Genomic DNA, 18,844 nt, shown 5'->3' on the forward strand with positions numbered 1-18,844 from the left:
GGTCGAGCAAACTCCGGTCCTGGTCTCGGAGGCCAGAGCCCTTGCGATAGAGGAATTCAAGGCCTCCGCGGAGATGAGGAACCTGAAGGTCCAATTCGGCCAGGAAGCGTTTATAAAGAGGTTCGAGCTCTGCCAAGAGAAGGTGGTCAGAAAATTTTCAGAGCTCGACCTCAGCTTCCTAGGCGAGGAGTCTGAAGACGAGACCGGTCCCTCGCCAGCCGCCACTGCCGTCGCAGCCCCCTTGCCGGGAACGCCGAGTTCTCCAACCCCCGCCCCCGAGGTCTGAGACCTCCGATCTTGTACCTTTATTTCGTCGTAATTTTTCTTTTCTGTTTGTCTTCAAAAATCATCCAATCAATAAAGTTGAATTTCTTGTTGCGGATGGCTTCTTCTCTCCCCCTCCTTCTCTCTGTTCTCCTTCCTGCAATGGGTCGTGCTTTGACGCTTTTGCCTTCCGATGGCAGTGTCCTTCAGAAGCGCTCCCCCTGCCCCTGGGGGTCCCGCTGAAATCGACGATCCAGCGGCTGAAGAAGGAAGTCCTTCACCTGACAAGGAAGTTAAAGAAGATGGAAGGCAAGCTCCGCCGATTGAGAGAAGGTCATTCTGAAGCCACCGCAGAGGCCACCTACTTTCGGAATCTCCACGTGAAGGGGATCATGGAGTATAGCCGTAGGAAGGCGGACTTCGCGAAGGAACTCGAGGAATGCAAGAAGAGCGCCAGCGATCGAATTTGGTCCCAGGCCGCCAGGATTAGCACCCTCAAGGTGGAACTATCAGCTGCGAAGGGGAAGATCGGCCAGCTGGAAGGAAATTCATCCCGACTCTTGGCCTGAGTCGACGGTGACCAGAAGTGGTCGAAGAAGGTCTCCGACCTTCAACAGCAGCTTCAGGACGCTGAGGTGAGCCACGACGTGCATCGGGCTAGCTGGCGCAGGCAGGTGGAAGAATATAAAAGGAGATTCAGGGCGGCGGCCGATGAAGTCGTCCGTCTCCAGAGGCAGCTGGCTAGTAGGGCACAGCTTACTTCCGTCCGAGATTCTGATGAGCTCCAAGCCCTAAGAGGCACCATTGAGGGGATTTCTGTCTCCCTCGGGAAAAAGACAGCTGAGCTGCAACAACTGAAGATCCAACTGGCGTACGAGCAGCGGGCCGTCGCGGACGCGGAGGTGGAATCCGAGGTCTTGAGGAAGAGGCGTCGAGAGGCGGAGGCCGAGAGCCAGCAACTTCGTCGGGCGCTCCAGGATGCGCTGCAGAAAAGGGGAGAGCTAGAAGAAGTAATTGAGAATCTAAGGTAGTCCTGGTTAAGGGATGGAGTAGATAATTCTAGGTCGGAGGGAGAAGAGCCTCCTTAGAGCTCTTTTCGTCTTTCTGTCTTTTCATGTATTTACTTCCCTTTTTGTCACTTGCTTTTCTTTCCTTGGCCTTCCGGGCTTTGTAGTGTGTACATCGGAAATGGAATGAGAAGGATGTTTTGTGTTACCTCGTCCGCGCGTTGCGCTAAATTGCCGTCCGTCGAATTTTTCTTGTCATTTGACCTGTCTGACGTAGACGTCGTTGGGGGGCGCCCGGTCGTCGATGCGTTAGCTCGCCTTTCTCGTCGTACATGGCCGCAAGCCCGAGCCTGGCCGTCCGGGCTCTGCATTACCTCGGGGATGTCGTTGCCTTCCTAACCGGTGTCGAAAGTCTTTTTAGAGGCCGGGGGTGTTTGGTAGGAACTCCCCGTTCCAGTTGGGATGAAGCCCTTTAGGTCTTTTGGTGCGGTTCATCCTTCATCTGTTCCCGTCGTAGTTCGTTACCCTTTCTTTTTAATTTTCCTCCCCTTCTCAGAGTGAGGGCCCTCCTCCCGCTTGTCGCGGGGTTGCATAAAAGCGAGGAGGTGCCGCTGAGGGGCTTTTTCCTTTCATCCGATCTTGTTGGGCGGCCGGGTTTCGCCGCCATCAGCCCTTGCTGCAGGAGTCGCAGGTGGAGCCCAGCTCCCGTAGGAGTCCAGACGGGGTCTTCCTTGGCGTCGTGGACGGAGCCCGACTCCCGTAGGAGTCCGGGTGGAGTCTTCCTTGGCGTCGTAGACGAAATCCGGCTCCCGTAGGATTTCGGGTGGAGTCTTCCTTGGCGTCATGGACGAAGCCCGGCTCCCGTAGGAGTCCGATCCTTCCACTTTGCTCGAGCCAGGGCGAGGTTTTCCTCCCGTTCTCGGCCCGACTGTGGAGGCGCGTTAGGGCGTTGTAAGGCCTCTCCCCCCATCCGGTCTAAAAGAACCGGGCCTTCGACTTTGCTCATGTCAGGACGAGGTTCTCCTCCTATTCCTGACATGGCTGTGGGGGCACATTAGGGCGCTGTAAGGCCTCTTCCCCCATCCGGTCTAAAAGAATCGGGCCTTCGACTTTGCTTATGTCAGGACGAGGTTCTCCTCCTGTTCCTGACATGGCTGTGGGGGCACATTAGGGCGCTGTAAGGCCTCTCCCCCCATCCGGTCTAAAAGAATCGGGCCTTCGACTTTGCTCATGTCAGGACGAGGTTCTCCTCCTGTTCCTGACATGGCTGTGGGGGCACATTAGGGCGCTGTAAGGCCTCTCCCCCTATCCGATTTCGAGATAGTCGGACTTTCATTTTAGGTATGTTAGGATGGGGTTCTCCCCCGTTCCTAATCATAACTTTGTTTCAAGCGTTTGGAGGGGTCATATTCGGTCGTAATAAATCCACGCCAGATGGGAAGAGTACGTCAAGTAGAAAGAAATTTAGATTCAAGGTGAAATCGTAAGTGATACATTTACAGATTCTCCGAGCTCCACGGTCGCGGGTGGTCCGCTCCTCCTTGAGGCCCTCCGGTGATGGAGTCGATGGTCCCGATGGGAGGCCGGTCCCCGGGTTGCTCCTCCCTTCTTGGCGGTTCAGGCTGCGGAAGGGCCCTTGGCCGATCTCCTCTACCCTCAGGCCTGCGTCGGATGAATCTGTCGAGTCGACCTCGCCGAATGAGCTCCTCGATCTCATCCCGGAGCTGGATGCATTCCTCTGTGTCATGGCCGTGGTCGCGGTGGTAGAGGCAGAACTTGTTGGGGTTACGCTTCCCGGGGTGTGTGCGCATCCTCTCCGACCTAGGAAGCTGCTCCCTGACCTCCATCAATACCTGGGCCTTCGAGGTGTTGAGGGGGGCGTAGTTGCAGAATCTCCCTGGTGGGGAACCCCGCCGAACCCCGCGATCCGGGCTTCTCTGCCTGCGCGCCCGGGGTGGAGTATGGGCGCGCTTATGCCCGGGAGGAGATCGAGAGCGCAGCCGGACTTCTTTTGTCCTTTTTTCAATTGCGGGCTTGCTCGAGTCTCCCGCTTGCCGCTCCCTCGCCGTCTCTTCATCCTTCATTTTGAAGGCTTCTTCCACTCGGGCGTATCCTTCGGCCCGGGCCAGCAAATCAGCAAAATTCCTGGGATACTTTTTCTCCAGGGAGAACAAAAGATCATTCTTCTGAAGGCCACCCTTCAGGGCGGCCATTGCGACTGATTGGTCCAAGTTCCGGACCTCCAGCGCCGCGATGTTGAAGCGATTGATGTAGGCCCGAATGGACTCCCCTTCCCTCTGCTTGATGTTGATGAGGGACTCCGAACCCTTCCGGGGGCGCCGGCTGCTAACAAAATGGGCCACAAATTGGTGGCTCATTTGATCGAAGGAAAAGATGGTACCCGGTTTCAAAGTCGAGTACCAGTTCCTTGCCGCTCCCTTCAAGGTGGACGGGAAGGCCCGACATAGAATAGCATCAGGGGCACCGTGAAGCAGCATCATCGTCCGGAAGGCCTCCAGATGATCAACCGGGTCCGAAGTCCCGTCGTAACTTTCGAACTGGGGAAGCTTGAAGTTTGGCGGGATCGGTTCCTGCATGATCATTTGGGAGAAGGGAGGGTCAGTACAAATATCCTCACCATAAGCAGGAGGCGCATGGCGGAGTTCTTCGATCCGCCGGTTCATCTCCTGGAGCCTCCGGTCTAGGAAATCCTCTCGACTTCGAGTCTCGAGGGTCCTCTGGCAGAATGGGGGCAGGGATCTTCCAGGGGTGGAGTCGTGGTCTGATTGAGGGCTCTCTACCCTTGGGTTCGTTTTTCCAGGAAGGACGGGGCGGCTGGCCCAGGTGGCCCGCCCCGCCGCCGGATTCTGGTGTTCCGGGGATGCCCTTTTCGGGCGTACCAATGCCTGTGGCTGCTGCTGCTGCATAGCTTGCACAGCTTCGGTGAGGTCTCTGACCTGCTGCGCCAGCAGGTCAAACTGCTCCACGCCGACCGCCACCGCCGGAGGAGGGGGAGGAGGTTGAGAAACAGGAGGGGAGGTCGGAGCCTGAGATCTGGCCGCGGAGGCCGTGGACCGTCGCGTGGACGCCTTGCGAGGAGGCATCAAGTATGGATCCCGTGGGGGAACAAGGAGTGGGTGTCGGAGGAGATGATCGGGGGCGGCTCTGTTGAACGCTCCTTCAAGAACAAAGGTACTGCGAAGACACAGCCCCTTCCTCTAGCGTCAATCCTGTTGGTGCAAAAATTCGCTTGCGCCGGAGAAGCTGGAGTCGAGGAAGTCGCGGTCGCCGTCGGGACCTGTAAAGGAAGTCTAAATCGGAGGTGGGGTTGCTCCGGCAAGACCCTCCGACGCTCAAGTCAGTTCTCTGCCTCAACAAGAATGGAGTGCTCGAACGAAGAATTTAGCAGAGTTTTTAGATAAAAGATGAGAGCTTATTGAATAACGTATCTGGAGCCCCCTTTTATAGGCGGAGGGGGCAGTAGCCTGACAGCGATATTTGTAACCGTCTGGCGGTAGGCTGCCCAGGGTCAGGCGGAGTTTGCTGCGAAGAGTAGTGGAGTGGACCCGTGGCTATCACCGGGGTGTGCCACGTGGAATCTCTCGTGGGGAGTGGAGCGGCGTCTGTTGTCGCGACTTGCCAGCGGATGGGAGAATCGCGCGGCATCCGTCGCAGGAAGTGGAGCAGGATCGCGGCCGTTATTGTGGCCTGCCAGGGAGTAGTGGAGCCATGCGAGATCCGTCGTAGGAAGTGGAGCAGTGCTGTGGCCGTTACCGTGACCTGTCAGGAAGTGATGGAGCTGCGCGGAATCCGCCGCAAGAAGTGGAGCAGGATCGTGGCCGTTATCGTGGCCTGCCAGGGAGTGCAGATTCGTCGGCTGAAGTTCGGCCGCGGTCGGAGCTGATGACGGAGTCTAGTTCCTGTAGGAGTCCGGGTGGAGTCCTCCTCGCGGTTGGAGTCGTGGGCGGAGCCCGGCTCCCGTGGGAGTCCGGGTGGAGTCCTCTCGGAGTTGAAGTCGCGGACGAAGCCCGGCTCCCGTAGGAGTCCGGGCGGAGTCTTCCTGTAATTAAAGTCAAAGGCGAAGTCCGGCTCCCGTAGGAGTCCGGACAAGGCTTACCGGCAGTTGATGTTGAGGACGGAGCCCGGCTCCCGTAGGAGTCCGGACGGAGTCTACTTGCGGTTGAAGTTGTCGGCGGAGTCCGGCTCCCGTAGGAGTCCGGACGAAGTCTGTCTGCAGCCGTTGGTGTCGAGGACGAAGCCCGGCTCCCATGGGGGTCCGGGCGGAGTCTTCCTGCAATTAAAGTCAAAGGCGAAGTCCGGCTCCCGTAGGAGTCCGGACAAGGCTTACCGGCAGTTGATGTTGAGGACGGAGCCTGGCTCCCGTAGGAGTTTGGGCGGAGTCTACTTGCGGTTGAAGTTGTCGGCGGAGTCCAGCTCCCGTAGGAGTCCGGACGAAGTCTGTCTGCAGCCGTTGGAGTCGAGGACGAAGCCCGGCTCCCGTAGGAGTCCGGGCGGAGTCTTCCTGCAATTAAAGTCAAAGGCGAAGTCCGGCTCCCGTAGGAGTCCGGACAAGGCTTACCGGCAGTTGATGTTGAGGATGGAGCCGGACTCCCGTAGGAGTTCGAGCGGAGTCTACTTGTGGTTGAAGTTGTCGGCGGAGTCCGGCTCCCGTAGGAGTCCGGACGAAGTTTGTCTGCAGCCGTTGGAGTCGAGGACGAAGCCCGGCTCCCGTAGAAGTCCGGGCAGAGTCTTCCTGCAATTAAAGTCAAAGGCGAAGTCCGGCTCCCGTAGGAGTCCGAACAAAGCTTACCGGTAGTTGATGTTGAGGACGGAGCCGGGCTCCCGTAGGAGTTCGGATGGAGTCTACTTGCGGTTGAAGTTGTCGGCGGAGTCCGGCTCCCGTAGGAGTCCGGACGAAGTCTGTCTGCAGCCGTTGGAGTCGAGGACGAAGCCCGACTCCTGTAGGAGTCCGGGCGGAGTCTTCCTGCAATTAAAGTCAAAGGCGAAGTCCGACTCCCGTAGGAGTCCGGACAAGGCTTACCGGCAGTTGATGTTGAGGACGGAGCCGGGCTCCCGTAGAAGTTCGGGCAGAGTCTACTTGCGGTTGAAGTTGTTGGCGGAGTCCGGCTCCCGTAGGAGTCCGGACGAAGTCTGTCTGCAGCCGTTGGAGTCGAGGACGAAGCCCGGCTCCCGTAGGAGTCCGGGCGGAGTCTTCCTGCAATTAAAGTCAAAGGCGAAGTCTGGCTCCCGTAGGAGTCCGGACAAGGCTTACCGACAGTTGATGTTGAGGACGGAGCCTGGCTCCCGTAGGAGTTCGGGCGTAGTCTACTTGCGGTTGAAGTTGTCGGCGGAGTCCGGCTCCCGTAGGAGTCCGGACGAAGTCTGTCTGCAGCCGTTGGAGTCGAGGACGAAGCCCGGCTCCCGTAGGAGTCCGGGCGGAGTCTTCCTGCAATTAAAGTCAAAGGCGAAGTCCGGCTCCCGTAGGAGTCCGGACAAGGCTTACCGGCAGTTGATGTTGAGGACGGAGCCTGGCTCCCGTAGGAGTTCGAGCGGAGTCTACTTGCGGTTGAAGTTGTCGGCGGAGTCTGGCTCCCGTAGGAGTCCGGACGAAGTCTGTCTGCAGCCGTTGGAGTTGAGGGCGAAGCCCGGCTCCCGTAGGAGTCCGGGCGGAGTCTTCCTGCAATTAAAGTCAAAGGCGAAGTCCGGCTCCCATAGGAGTCCGGACAAGGCTTACTGGCAGTTGATGTTGAGGACGGAGCCGGGCTCCCGTAGGAGTTCGGGCAGAGTCTACTTGCGGTTGAAGTTGTCGGCGGAGTCCGGCTCCTGTAGGAGTCCGGACGAAGTCTGTCTGCAGCCGTTGGAGTCGAGGACGAAGCCCGGCTCCCGTAGGAGTCCGGACGGAGTCTTCCTGCAATTAAAGTCAAAGACGAAGTCCGGCTCCCGTAGGAGTCCGGACAAGGCTTACTGGCAGTTGATGTTGAGGACGGAGCCGGGCTCCCGTAGGAGTTCGGGCGGAGTCTACTTGCGGTTAAAGTTGTCGGCGGAGTCCGACTCCCGTAGGAGTCCGGACGAAGTCTGTCTGCAGCCGTTGGAGTCGAGGACGAAGTCCGGCTCCCGTAGGAGTCCGGGCGGAGTTTTCTTGAGCTGATTCTGCTGAGAACTTCGGCTGTGGGTATTTTATACCCAACAACTAGATTACGGATTCTTTTAGATTAACATACCTTCTTCTGAGTCCTTGTTTTGACTTGATAGGGAGCGTGCATTTAAATTTCCTTAATGGATAAAGATCTGTAAACTCATGGAGGTGCAAATTTACATCAACATATATATATATATATATATATGTCAGCTACACATTGCATAGACTTACCAAATGGTGATCAACTTTGGGTTGTGAATGAGCAAGATGAACTGCAAGCATGAAGACGAGCAAAAGAAATGCATGCCACAAAGGAAATGAGAGAGAGCCATGGAAGCTGACCAAAGCTGAGCGCACAATTTATATCTCAAAATTTCAGTTGCACTGCAGAAGATGTCACTGAAAAATATCATTGAAGTTGATTTTGGCTTTTCCATTGACGCATTACTTGGAAAACAAACTGAGAGCATTCAATAGAAGCAATAGCAAAGCTCCACATAAATGGAGATTCTCTGCCGAGGCCATGGCGTCCTAATCCTCTTTCCACACACATAATCGGCCCTTGTCAACAGCCACACGTTGCATGCAAATTAGGAAGGGGAACTCTGTATCTACAACAGAGAATCCGCACTCACTCTACATAGGCTGGTGATTGTTATGAGCGAAGATTTTTTTTTTTGAGTAGAATGGAGGAAGTGAGACATTTCCCCCGGTTTATTGATTAAATGAGAAAGGAATGCACTGACTATAAGTGAATAATTTTTCCCGCATACCGGACAAGTATTGTGCACTCGTCATCCGTGCAATAGCCAAGTAAAACAACTTTGGGAGAAGGCCAGGAGAGCTGAGACTTGAGATATATCTCTAATTATTTGGATTTGAATAATTTTACTACATAGATCTGACCTCTTGTTTTTTTCAACAATCAAATGAATAAACAAACAAACAAATGAACAATAAATAAAAACAGATAGACTGAAAAGTAAAAGTTGATTTCTGAGCATGTAAACAGATCAGAAAACGGAACATGGTTACAGCATTGCTCAATTTTTGAAGCACGACTTTATTGATCGCTTTGTTTTAAGAAATAATATAGTAATCGCTTCAACTGCAAATCCAGCTTATCAATTTTTCAGAGATGATCACACAAGGACCTTACTGTATCACCCCCCAAGTCCATCAAGATCTACTTTGAAATTAAAAATAATTAAAAGAAATTAAACATATTTTATTTGGAAGATTGCCTAGTTGCCAACATCCGGTACAAATACTCTCAAGGCAAACTCTGATCTTGGTCATCCCCAAGATTCACAACTTCAATCTCCACTCGAACTATTATTTGTTCATATCCAATTTTTAACAGCCAAATAAACTTAAAATTTCATGGAGACGAGAGGAATGGCATCTAAGGACACTTGAGCTGGCCTTTAGGATTCCTCATGTTGGCATAGCAAGGGCACATGGCACGAGTCTCCGCAGAAGTACCAGGAGGAACGCAGCTGCACTTGTTGCAGCAAACACCACACATCTTCTTGCACATCTTTGGCTTCCATGACTTGCTGCACCGGACCTCACACGCTGCTCCACAGTCTGAAAAAGATCAATAAGCCAACAACTATCAGTGTTCAGTGCTATTTATGTTTGGAATTCCAATCAATCTTGCCAGGGGCCATGTAGTTAAAGATTAAGGAGTGATTCATACTTATTGCAGGCTTAGGCGCCTGAAGGAGAGATCTCCCATTGGTCATCACCTACACAAAAATCATCAAAAAGTTAGATTGGTACTACATTAAGCATCGAAGTTGCAGAGAAAATATTGAAAGGAGGGCAAACTATTTTTCTTTTTGTTTTTTTTGTTTTATTTTTTGGTGGGAGGAAGCCATGTAACATTTACATCAGAAGTAAAGACATAAAAACTAGCAGGTAGAGAGAGATCCCAAAAAGGGTCTGAAGGGCTTCCTCCAATCCAAGTCATTTTACAAGGAAGGTTCCCTAAAAAGGACACAGATAAACTTGGAGTGAACACAAAGTGTTTTAATTGCTAGGTCACCTAAAAGAAACCCTTGTCTGTTAACCAAAGAAAAAGCAATGCTAGCTGGACAGCCTGGACTCCATGTTACATGACTTCATCTCTGACTTTGTTGTCATAGCAACCTACTTTTATACACTATTGGGTGCTAACAGAGTTGAGAAGCAGTGAATTGCTTCAGTCACACAAGGAGTCATATAGTTATGAAGTTTTAGTAAATTTGGTGATTGCTGTGGGCTTATCCCTCCCCAGTCTCCCTTTCAATCAAAAACAAATATGATAGGAATTTCAACTGTAGCTCCCATCAACAAAAAAACATATCACACTTCAAAAAAAAAAAAAAAAAAGTCTCAAAAAACAGCCTCCAAAAAGATAGCTTCATCTCTTCTTACCAAAAAAAAAAAACAAAAGAAAAGAACACCTCACTACTTAGAATGAGTGACATAATTTCTAGCAGACATTTGTACATAAACAAATACATGGCCTTGCTACACATTGCAGGGAGTTACCAAATCATGATCAAGTGTGGGGCGAGAATCAACAAGTTGGAGTGAAAGGATGAAAAAGAGTAGAAGAAATGGCACCAAAGAATTGGAGAGAGCCATGGTAGGCAATGCCTGGTAAACAAAGATGCAAGAGGCACTGCTATTGAGCTCTTAAAATGCTGACAAAGGCTGTTGGAGACCCCTTCAATTTATAGGGAGGAAGCTGGGCATTCCAAGGGGCAGGTAAATGCAGACTCTGGGGATTTAAAAAAGAAAACGTCATGGGCGGGCACGGTGCACAGCTTAGACTCCAGCTGTATTACACCCTACTCCTTGCACGCCTGCCAGCTTTCGTCCGAGCCAGATGTGCTCACCACCTGTGAGATTAAGCTTCCACTTTCTCTATCTTGGCCGACTTCTTCTGTTTTGTGTCAATAGGACTTGAGAAGGGGATGTCGGTGAGCGGAGCATTAAGAGGAGCTGAACTCTCTTCACGTGTAGAGGTTTAAATGGGGGACATTCATGTGGCAGACCGTCTTCAAATTCCAAGACATTTCAGAGGGCTCAGAGAAGCTTGCTGCCAACATCTCTACCAAACACCGGATTTTTTAAAAAATATTATTTAAAAAAATTATTGCATAGGCCATTCACAGAAGCATTAAAAGTAATCAAATCTGATTTGTTCCTCAAAAATTTTTTAATACCGTATGATATTATAAATATATATATATATATATATTTATAAAAAAAATCATCTATAAGACATGCAAATTTTACTATAAAAAAAAAATTTTATAAAAAAAATTCTCACTCTCAATATGAATACATCCAATTTTTCTCTCACCTAAAATTTCTCTCACAAAAGCTCTCTCTTAAAAGACCCTCCTGAACCCCTGAACCCCTGAAGTATCTAACGTCCGCTGTCCAGAAGCCCTGCTCTTTCTTTCTCAGCGATCTTACGTTTCTCTCTTTTTCTTTTTGGATTCCACACGATGTCCTCAGCAAAAAATCAATCACCTGCTCCTCTCTATTGAGGCATAGGCCTTTTAAAGGCCTTAAACAAGGATTTAACCTAATTAAATTAGGTTTAGGTCTCCTAAACAAGCCAAATCAAGCTCCTGAACCGTCGGATCAAGATCGAAAACTCTCTGGACCGTCCGATCGTGATCGATCCACGAAATAATATCGTGGAACGCGAGAAACGCGTGGAAAACGCCCATGCGATCCACGCGGTCTGCCATGGACCGCCCGGTCCACGGTGGATCGGGGTACAAGGCCCAGGCAAGGCGCCTGGGCCTAAGCAGGCCAGCGCACGGGCTGGGCCGCGCGCCCGCCTAGGCCGTGCGCCTGGATCGTGCGTCCCGCACGTTGGCCCCGCCTAGGCCGCGCGCCGCCGCCTGCGGCCGCACCGCCGTCGCTCTGCCGGCCCGCCGTCGGCCGCCGACGGTCTTCCGTCGCCTCGGATCTCGTGCCGACTTCAAAAGCTCGTATCTTTTCCGTCCGAGCTCCGTTTTGGGTGATCTTGATCTCGTTGGACTCTGTTTTTCGTCGCAAATCTCGCTGTGGGCTCAATATAGACTGAATCTCAAGACGTCAAATCCTAATAATTTTCACCTCGACTCGATATTCGACCTCCAAACTTTGAGAACTTCTGGATCTCCTCGCCTCCATGCTCTGGGGCAATCGCCTGCTAATCATGGATGAGCAAACATGAAAGTCGAGTCAGGCTGCTCGATCCCATCTCCGTCGTATGCTGTGCTCCTCCTGACCTAAAATCTGCTCGGGACATCGTCCTGCGGCAATAAGAATCTCACCTTGCGACGTCGCCTCTCATCCTCCCAAGTCTCCTATCTCGTGTCCGATCCGCCTCTTGGAGCTTCACCTCGCTCTGGGCTCTGCTTGGCTCCCGAAGCTCTACCTCGCACTGAACTTCTTGCCAGGTAATAATGTCCTTTGCTCCCCTTCTTCTCCTCCAGCACAATCCTATCGCCACGTAGCACCCTCAGGATTCCTCCACTAGCTATTATCCTGTAGCCTCTCAAATCCAGTCTGCTAAGTGAGATAAGATTCTGTCTGAAATTGGATATGTATCGGATCTCCCCCAATCTCCTCAATGCACCGTCATGTGTCCTCCAACTGACCGTCTTAATGTCTCTAATCGCACAACGTGATCTATCCGGCAGATATATGTGCCCGCACTGTTCTCTAGGGAGTCAAACTGCTCCTCTCTGCAACATACATGATAGAAGCATGCAGAATCTAATATCCACTGCTGGAAAGAAGTAGATACCTCATTAGATATCTCCAGAACATCTCCATCTGAATCGCTGCCGACCGTCGCTACAGCAGCCACCGTCCGATTTTTGAGTTGAGGGCAATCTCTGGCTAGATGCCTCAACTCCTCACACCGGTAACACATGATTTTGCTCAAGTCCCTCCTGGACTTGGACCGCCTTCGTTGCGATCTCCTATCGCTCCGTCTACCGCCTTCTCTTCCTTCAGAAGCCACCAAAGCGGAGCTACTGTCACCTGAGCTCGAAGCTGGATTCTCCCTCCTGAGAATCTCATTCTGGAGTATCGCCGCGGTGATCTCGTCCATCTTGATGGTGCTCTTTCCCACCAAGGACTCGTACGAAAGAAAAAGCGACGCCAGCAAAACCAGCGCCCTGATCTTCTCCTCAACATTCTCACCAATATTGAGGAGGTCGGTGAGGATCTTCTGGAAGTGGCTTAGATGCTCCTGCACGCTCTGTCCCTCAGTCATCCGCAATTGGTAGAACTGCCTCCAGAGAAAAAGAGTGTTGGTGAGAAACTTTGCCATATACAACTCCTCGAGCTTTACCACAGCACCGTCGGAAAAGTCTCGCTCAGCACATGGATCACCACCTCATCTACCAAGTACATGCGGATGATGCTTACCGCCTACATTTATAGCCGTTTCCAATCCCGCGCCTCCATGATGGTCGGCTTCTCATCGCACAAGAGAATATCGATCAACCCCTGTTGGATGAGCACGTCCTTCATCCTTGCCTGCCACAAGGAGAAATTACTCTTACCATCAAACTTGTTGATCTCTATCTTGATTATTCCTGTGTTCTCCATCTTCAGTCTTGCTCACCACCGCTGCAATCTGCGTCCTTGTACCGCCTTACTCTGATACCACTTATTGGATGGATGTCTGGTCAGGACACCACCTTCCAAGACCTTTTCAGTACCACGCGATGCAGCAGGAAGAAAAAAAAATAAAAAAAAATAATCAAAATACGTGGATCAGCCACAAAAGAGCTCGTCTCCACGGGACATGCAAACTTCACTATGAAAAAAAAAATTACAAGAGAAGATCTCACCCTCAACCCTCGTACATCCAATTTCTCTCTCACCTGAAGTTTCCCTCACAAAAGCTCTCTCTCTTGGAAGACCTCCCTGAATCCCTGAAGTGCCCGACGTCCGCTGTCCAAGAATCCTGCTCCTCTCTCAGCGACCTCACGCCTCTCTCTTTTTTTTCTCGGGTTCCACGCGGCATCCTCAGCAAAAAATCAATCACCCGCTTCTCTCTGTTGGGGCATAGGCCTTTTAAAGGCCTTAAACAAGAGTTTAATCTAATTAGATTAGGTTTAGGTCTCCTAAACAAGCCAAATCAATCCCCTGAACTGTCGGATCAAGATCGAAAACTCCCTGAACCGTCCGATCGCGATCGATCCACGAAATAATACTGTGGACAGTAAGAAACGCGTGGGAAACGCTAACGCGGTCCACGCGGTCTACCATGGACCGCTTGATCCACGGTGAATCGAGATATAGGGCCCAGACAAGGCACCTGGGCCTGCCCGCACACGGACTGGGCCGTGCGCCCGCCCAGGCGCCTGGGCCTGGGCCGACCCACGCACGGGCTGGGCCGCATGCCCGGTTGGGCCACCCGCCTGCCTGGGCCACGTGTCTGGGTCGCGCATCCGGTGCGTTGGCCCCGCTTGGGCCGTACGCCACCGCCTGCGGCAGTGCCACCGCCGTTCCGCCGGCCTGCAGCCAGCGCTGGCGGTCCTCCGCCGCCTCGGATCTCATACCGATATCAAAAGTTCGTATCTTCTCCGTTCGAGCTCCATTTTGGATGATCTTAATCTCGTTGGATTCTATTTTTCATCGCAAACATCGTTGTAGATTGAATTTCGAGACGTCAAATCCTAATATGATTGAATACCTTTGCTACATATCTCTCTATGAATCTCCATCCCAGCGACAACCTTGCCATCTTTACTGTGCCCATCAATCAATGTGGTGAATGTAACGGCATTGGGAACCAAACCTCTACAGCACATTTCATCGAACAACTGGTTGGCATCCTCCAAGCTACCGGCTTTACACGATCTCTTGACCAAAACAATGTACGTAAAAACATCAGGATGGACCCCAGCTTCCATCATCCGTCTCTTCAAATCAAATCCAACGTCCAAGTCGCCAACTTTACAGTGGCCATAGATGAGAGTATTGAAGCTGACGGCACTGAGCTCAGTTTTAAATCTCTGAATCTCATCGAAAATCAAATGGGCCTCCCTAACCCTACCCTCCTTGCAAAGAGAGTGCATCAGCACGTTGAAAGTTTACAACTTGGGAGGGAATCCGGCAGTGAGGATCTCCGAGTAGAAGGCCCAGGTGGCAGCGAGGGAGTCGGACCTCATGAGCAGGTGGAGGAGGCAAGCGGAGGAGCGAAAAGAGGGGGGGAGGCGGTGCCGAAGAGCAAGACGAAGACAGTGGATGGTGTCTAAGACGAGGCCAGTATCAGCGTACTCGAGGGCGAGGGAGTCGAGGAGGGAAGGGTCAGGGGGGCGGGGGGTAGCGGCCTAGAGGGCGGAGGAGAAGAGGGTGAGGGCAGAGTGGCGGCTGCGGTGGGCCATAAGGAGGCGGAGGAGAAGTCGGGCGAGGGAGGGGAGGCAGCGACGGTGGAGGAGGTGGGCCATGGCGAGATAGGAGAGGGGGGTATGGCGAAGGGGGGGGGGGAGGAGAGCCAGTGGAAGAAGGTGATGGCGCGGGAGATGGTGAGGAGGAGGGGGTGAGAGGGCTGGGGAGGAGGGGGAGGTGGCGAGCGTTGGGGCGAGTCTGAATAAGTCGAAAAAAAAGTAAAAGTAAATTTTAAAAAGTAAAAAAAAAAATTATTTTCCACGTAAAATAAATATTTTTGATTTTCTCTTTTTATTTTTTAAATTATTATCAAACGTTACTTTTTGATTTTATTTTTTAAAAATTAAAAAATAAAAAAAAATTAGGAGCTAACCAAATGCACCCTTATTTATGGATTGGGTTGCCAGCGGTGAAACCGTGGATTCGTCCCACGTTTTTCCGGCCACTCATGATGTCATCGAAATCGTGGGTTCGACATCGCAAGAAGAAAGGACGTCATGAGTAGGGAGGGAGGCGGCACGGAGGGGAGGCCCATAGCGGCGGCGTGGACAGCGGCAACCTGGACATCACGAGGGGAGAGGATGTCGCAAGTGGAGAGAGAAATGGCGAGGTTCTTACCCACTCTAACTACATCTATTGATAAAAAATAAGATAGACAGTATATATAAATTTTAAAATTTTAAAAATATATAATAAAAAATAAATTAAATTAAATTTTTTAATCTCATATATTAAATCTAAATCTATTCAAATTTAAAAATATATATATATAATTAATCTAAAATTTAAAAAAAATATGAGATCATATCTCATTATCTTTGCGTAGATAAAAATTCATCACTTCAGATGATCTCGGATTCGTAGAAGATAGAGCTACACACGTATCCGGCCTCTACGGATATCCAGCGGGATCAATTTCGAACTTTTTTTCTCTTAGAAGATTTTTCTTCTTAAAAATTTTGGCCTTGAGGATTCTGATCAATTCTTTTGATCTTAACTGAGAAATCAATTTCTTGATCTACAGCCTTCTTCTTCTTCTCCTCGATCCTTGATCTCTAAGTCATCAGAACTCTTTCTAAGCGTGTGGAAGAGAGAACATCCAACTTTTGGATATGGAAAGGGAGAATATGAGAGAGAAGGCGTGGAGATGGAGAGAGAGAAGATTTTCTTGATGAAAAATCAATACTAAAAAATCATAGAGACCTCCCTTTAAATAGACATAAACCCTGATACATATTAGGAACCCTGTCATCTTAAAAAGGTAGATCCTTATCTCATAAGAATCCTCTACTATTTAAATATGATTTATGTCAAATAAAATCAGATATAAAAGATAATTAATCAGCCCTTTTAAGCATGTACAATAGTCATCCATGGAATACATGTCAGGTGGTTGGGACGTCAACTCTTGATGCCCCACAAAGGGATCTCCAGCCATAAGAGATAGTGCATGGACCCCACCCTCTCTCCTTCACGCCATGACACATAAGAGGGGGTGGGCCCCTCTAGGATATGGCACTCAATAATTTTTAAAAAATAAATTACGCCACCTATTCTTTCATCTATTCCACATACATACCTAGAGATAATTAGGAGATATGGAAGAGATAATGTTAGAATAATTATGCCAACTAATTGACTTAATTAAATCCTCTTAGATTTATAATTAAGAGCCCAATTAAATCCAAATGAATTTATGTTAGGTTCAAGGCTGTGGACTTGATCAAATCAAAATCCTAAGAAGAATTAGATTTAATCATGTGCTAGTATAATTCTCATAAATCTAGTAGAGTTCCAAATAGACCTTAATCCAATTAGAACTTCGTAAGTGCAATTGGCAAATTCGAGATTAAATTCCTTAATGTATGACCTAATAGGTTCTATTCTATCTGGTAGTGAGATATATTGTGATCTCTATCACAATATCATCGAAACTCTTTTTGATAGATTGAAATATTTTCAATTCTATCATTCGAAGGCCATCGATCATCAAGATGATGTCCGATGAATCTCACAATCTACCAGTGACACCTAGCAGTATATAGTGGCGATCCAGTAGAATGAAAATACGAACTCCTAAGTGCAGTTATCGTATGATTTAGTCCTTCTATCGTGAGTCCCAACTTGACGGAGGTCATGGAGAACTTGTCAAACCCCATCGTCAGTCTTATGTAAGATTGGCTCGACCCGAGTTTATTTGTGAATCTAATGGAAACTCTTTTCCAGTATTCATACTTATTTTAGCCAAAGACTTTCTGAACTCAATCTCGCAAATCACATAGGACTTCTCCTTTTCTACCGAGATCGATAAATTTCATCTAAGTGTATCCTACTCCAAACAGCGAACCTGAACCTACTAGAGCCAACATACACAGCAAGGACCCGAATGGCTAGGGACTAAGAGAACGTGCAGTCAAACTCAGTAGCCTCACTACGAATAGCCAATATCACCGCAGGTCAAAGGACCACTCATACCACTCAGCATCGAGAAGACCACTGACGAGTGAGTAGACATCCATGTAGTTCTCGTATTGATCACGCTCAGTGCAAGTTATTCTCTAACAACCACCTGCACTTTCATCCTAGTATCTCTAGATTGCAAACCTAAGACTCATTTATCCACAAGAGAGATGAACCGTGCACCGATCTCAAATGGATTGATCACTGTCCTCCGTGATGATCCTTTAATCAAGAGTATTTAAAAATTAACCACTAATTAATGGATGTCTCAAATTCTTAACTCTTTAAAAATATACAAAAATCATCTTTGTTAATTTCTAGGATAAATCATGGACACATAAGTATGATTAGAAAAAAAAAATTTTATTTATAATGAAAATATTACAAGTACAAATTTAGGTCCTGAAAATATATAATGTGTCAGCCAACAATTGACTTTTAGGATACAAATCTAACACCTACATGATCCTTCTCTGTGGCTCCTGATGCGAGATGTCTCCGCTTCACTTCTCACGCTGCAACCTCCTCATCCGCATCTTCACCGGCATCGGCCGGCCGTGGTTCGTCATCGCTGGCAGTGCGTGTTTTGTGAGACGCATATGAGAACGTATTTGTCATGCTTAAATAATTCGGCAGTCACTCTTTTTCTATTGATGCATATGAGAATAACACATGACCAACGCATTTTTCTCTTAACGGAGTATCAATGTGGAAATATGTATGACATGACAGTTTTAATTATTAAGTGTTTCTCTCGTCCTCGCCGCTAAATGTCTCTCAGGTGGTTTGATATGAGAATTAAACGATGCAACTTAATGGCTTAAACAACATGTCAATTGTTGCAAAATCATATGGAACAAATGCTTAACAAAGCCTCACAACGAATGCTCCTGATATAATTGATGAATCGTGAAAAATCCTTGTTCAATTCTTTTTGTTTTCAATACCTATTACATTGCACCGGTTACTGCATATAATTATGATTGCATTTTATTCTTTATTTTTATTTATGTTGGATAAAATTCAATACTAAAGTCTATGATATACTAGAGGAAATCAAATTAATCATTGAACAAGTTCTTTGATTGAACATTGAACAAGTTATACTAGCGAGCATATCAAAAATTTTCGTGAAAAAATAATCTCAGCAGTGAAGATGGTGTACATGAGCATGAAAGTCCATGGAGGTACTGCCACAGAACAAGAGTAGATGCTGAACATGAAGAAGAGCCGCTCGCCGAGGAGTGCGCCCAATAGCGACTAGGACGAGTTCCCGGACTAGAAGTCCGATGGCAGTGATGAACAGCAGCAGGAATGCAAAATCAAAAAATTATATAATAGTAAAAATGATAGAGAAAATGGTAGATAGAAGGAGAGGTCTCATATTAGATTGGATTGAAAAAAATGAAATCACATCATCCTCTCAACAAGACTTTCACAGTTGGGATTAAGGATTGGAGAGCAAAAAAATTTAGAAAAATATTTAATAAATTTTTTTTTCTAATCACTATGATGAGAAAAAGAGACTTTTTCCGTGGAGATGATGCCCAACTACCCACCCATATCA

The 18,844-nt window shown here is 49.0% G+C and overlaps 1 protein-coding gene and 1 pseudogene across 2 annotated transcripts; both read right to left on the bottom strand.

Annotated features, from left to right (window-relative positions):
* Positions 1-8,617: 8,617 nt before the first annotated feature.
* Positions 8,618-10,183, bottom strand: LOC105055422 (cypmaclein). 2 transcript variants are annotated; one of them, XM_010937224.4, is made up of 3 exons: positions 9,949-10,183; positions 9,113-9,161; positions 8,618-9,000 (listed from the first exon to the last, which is right to left on the bottom strand). In XM_010937224.4, the coding sequence occupies exons 1-3, from the start codon at positions 10,042-10,044 to the stop codon at positions 8,816-8,818; spliced, it is 330 nt and encodes a 109-aa protein (XP_010935526.1). In that variant the 5' UTR covers positions 10,045-10,183; the 3' UTR covers positions 8,618-8,815. The 2 variants fall into 2 exon arrangements, with proteins under 2 accessions (XP_010935526.1, XP_010935527.1); XM_010937225.4 differs by lacking the exon at positions 9,949-10,183 and adding an exon at positions 9,305-9,937.
* Positions 10,184-14,051: 3,868 nt separating this feature from the next.
* Positions 14,052-17,846, bottom strand: LOC140852808 (uncharacterized; annotated as a pseudogene).
* Between the last annotated feature and the right edge of the window lie 998 nt (positions 17,847-18,844).

This window comes from Elaeis guineensis, chromosome 12 (genome assembly GCF_000442705.2).
Source record: "Elaeis guineensis isolate ETL-2024a chromosome 12, EG11, whole genome shotgun sequence".
NCBI classification, from domain to species: Eukaryota; Viridiplantae; Streptophyta; class Magnoliopsida; order Arecales; family Arecaceae; genus Elaeis; species Elaeis guineensis.

Coding starts and splice junctions, on each gene's coding strand:
- LOC105055422 (XM_010937224.4), bottom strand. CDS start 10,044: ATGGCTCTCTCCAATTCTTTGGTGCCATTTCTTCTACTCTTTTTCATC. Junction 9,162..9,948: donor CCACACTTGATCATGATTTG/GTAACTCCCTGC, acceptor ATTTTTGTGTAG/GTGATGACCAATGGGAGATC. Junction 9,001..9,112: donor GGCGCCTAAGCCTGCAATAA/GTATGAATCACT, acceptor GATCTTTTTCAG/ACTGTGGAGCAGCGTGTGAG.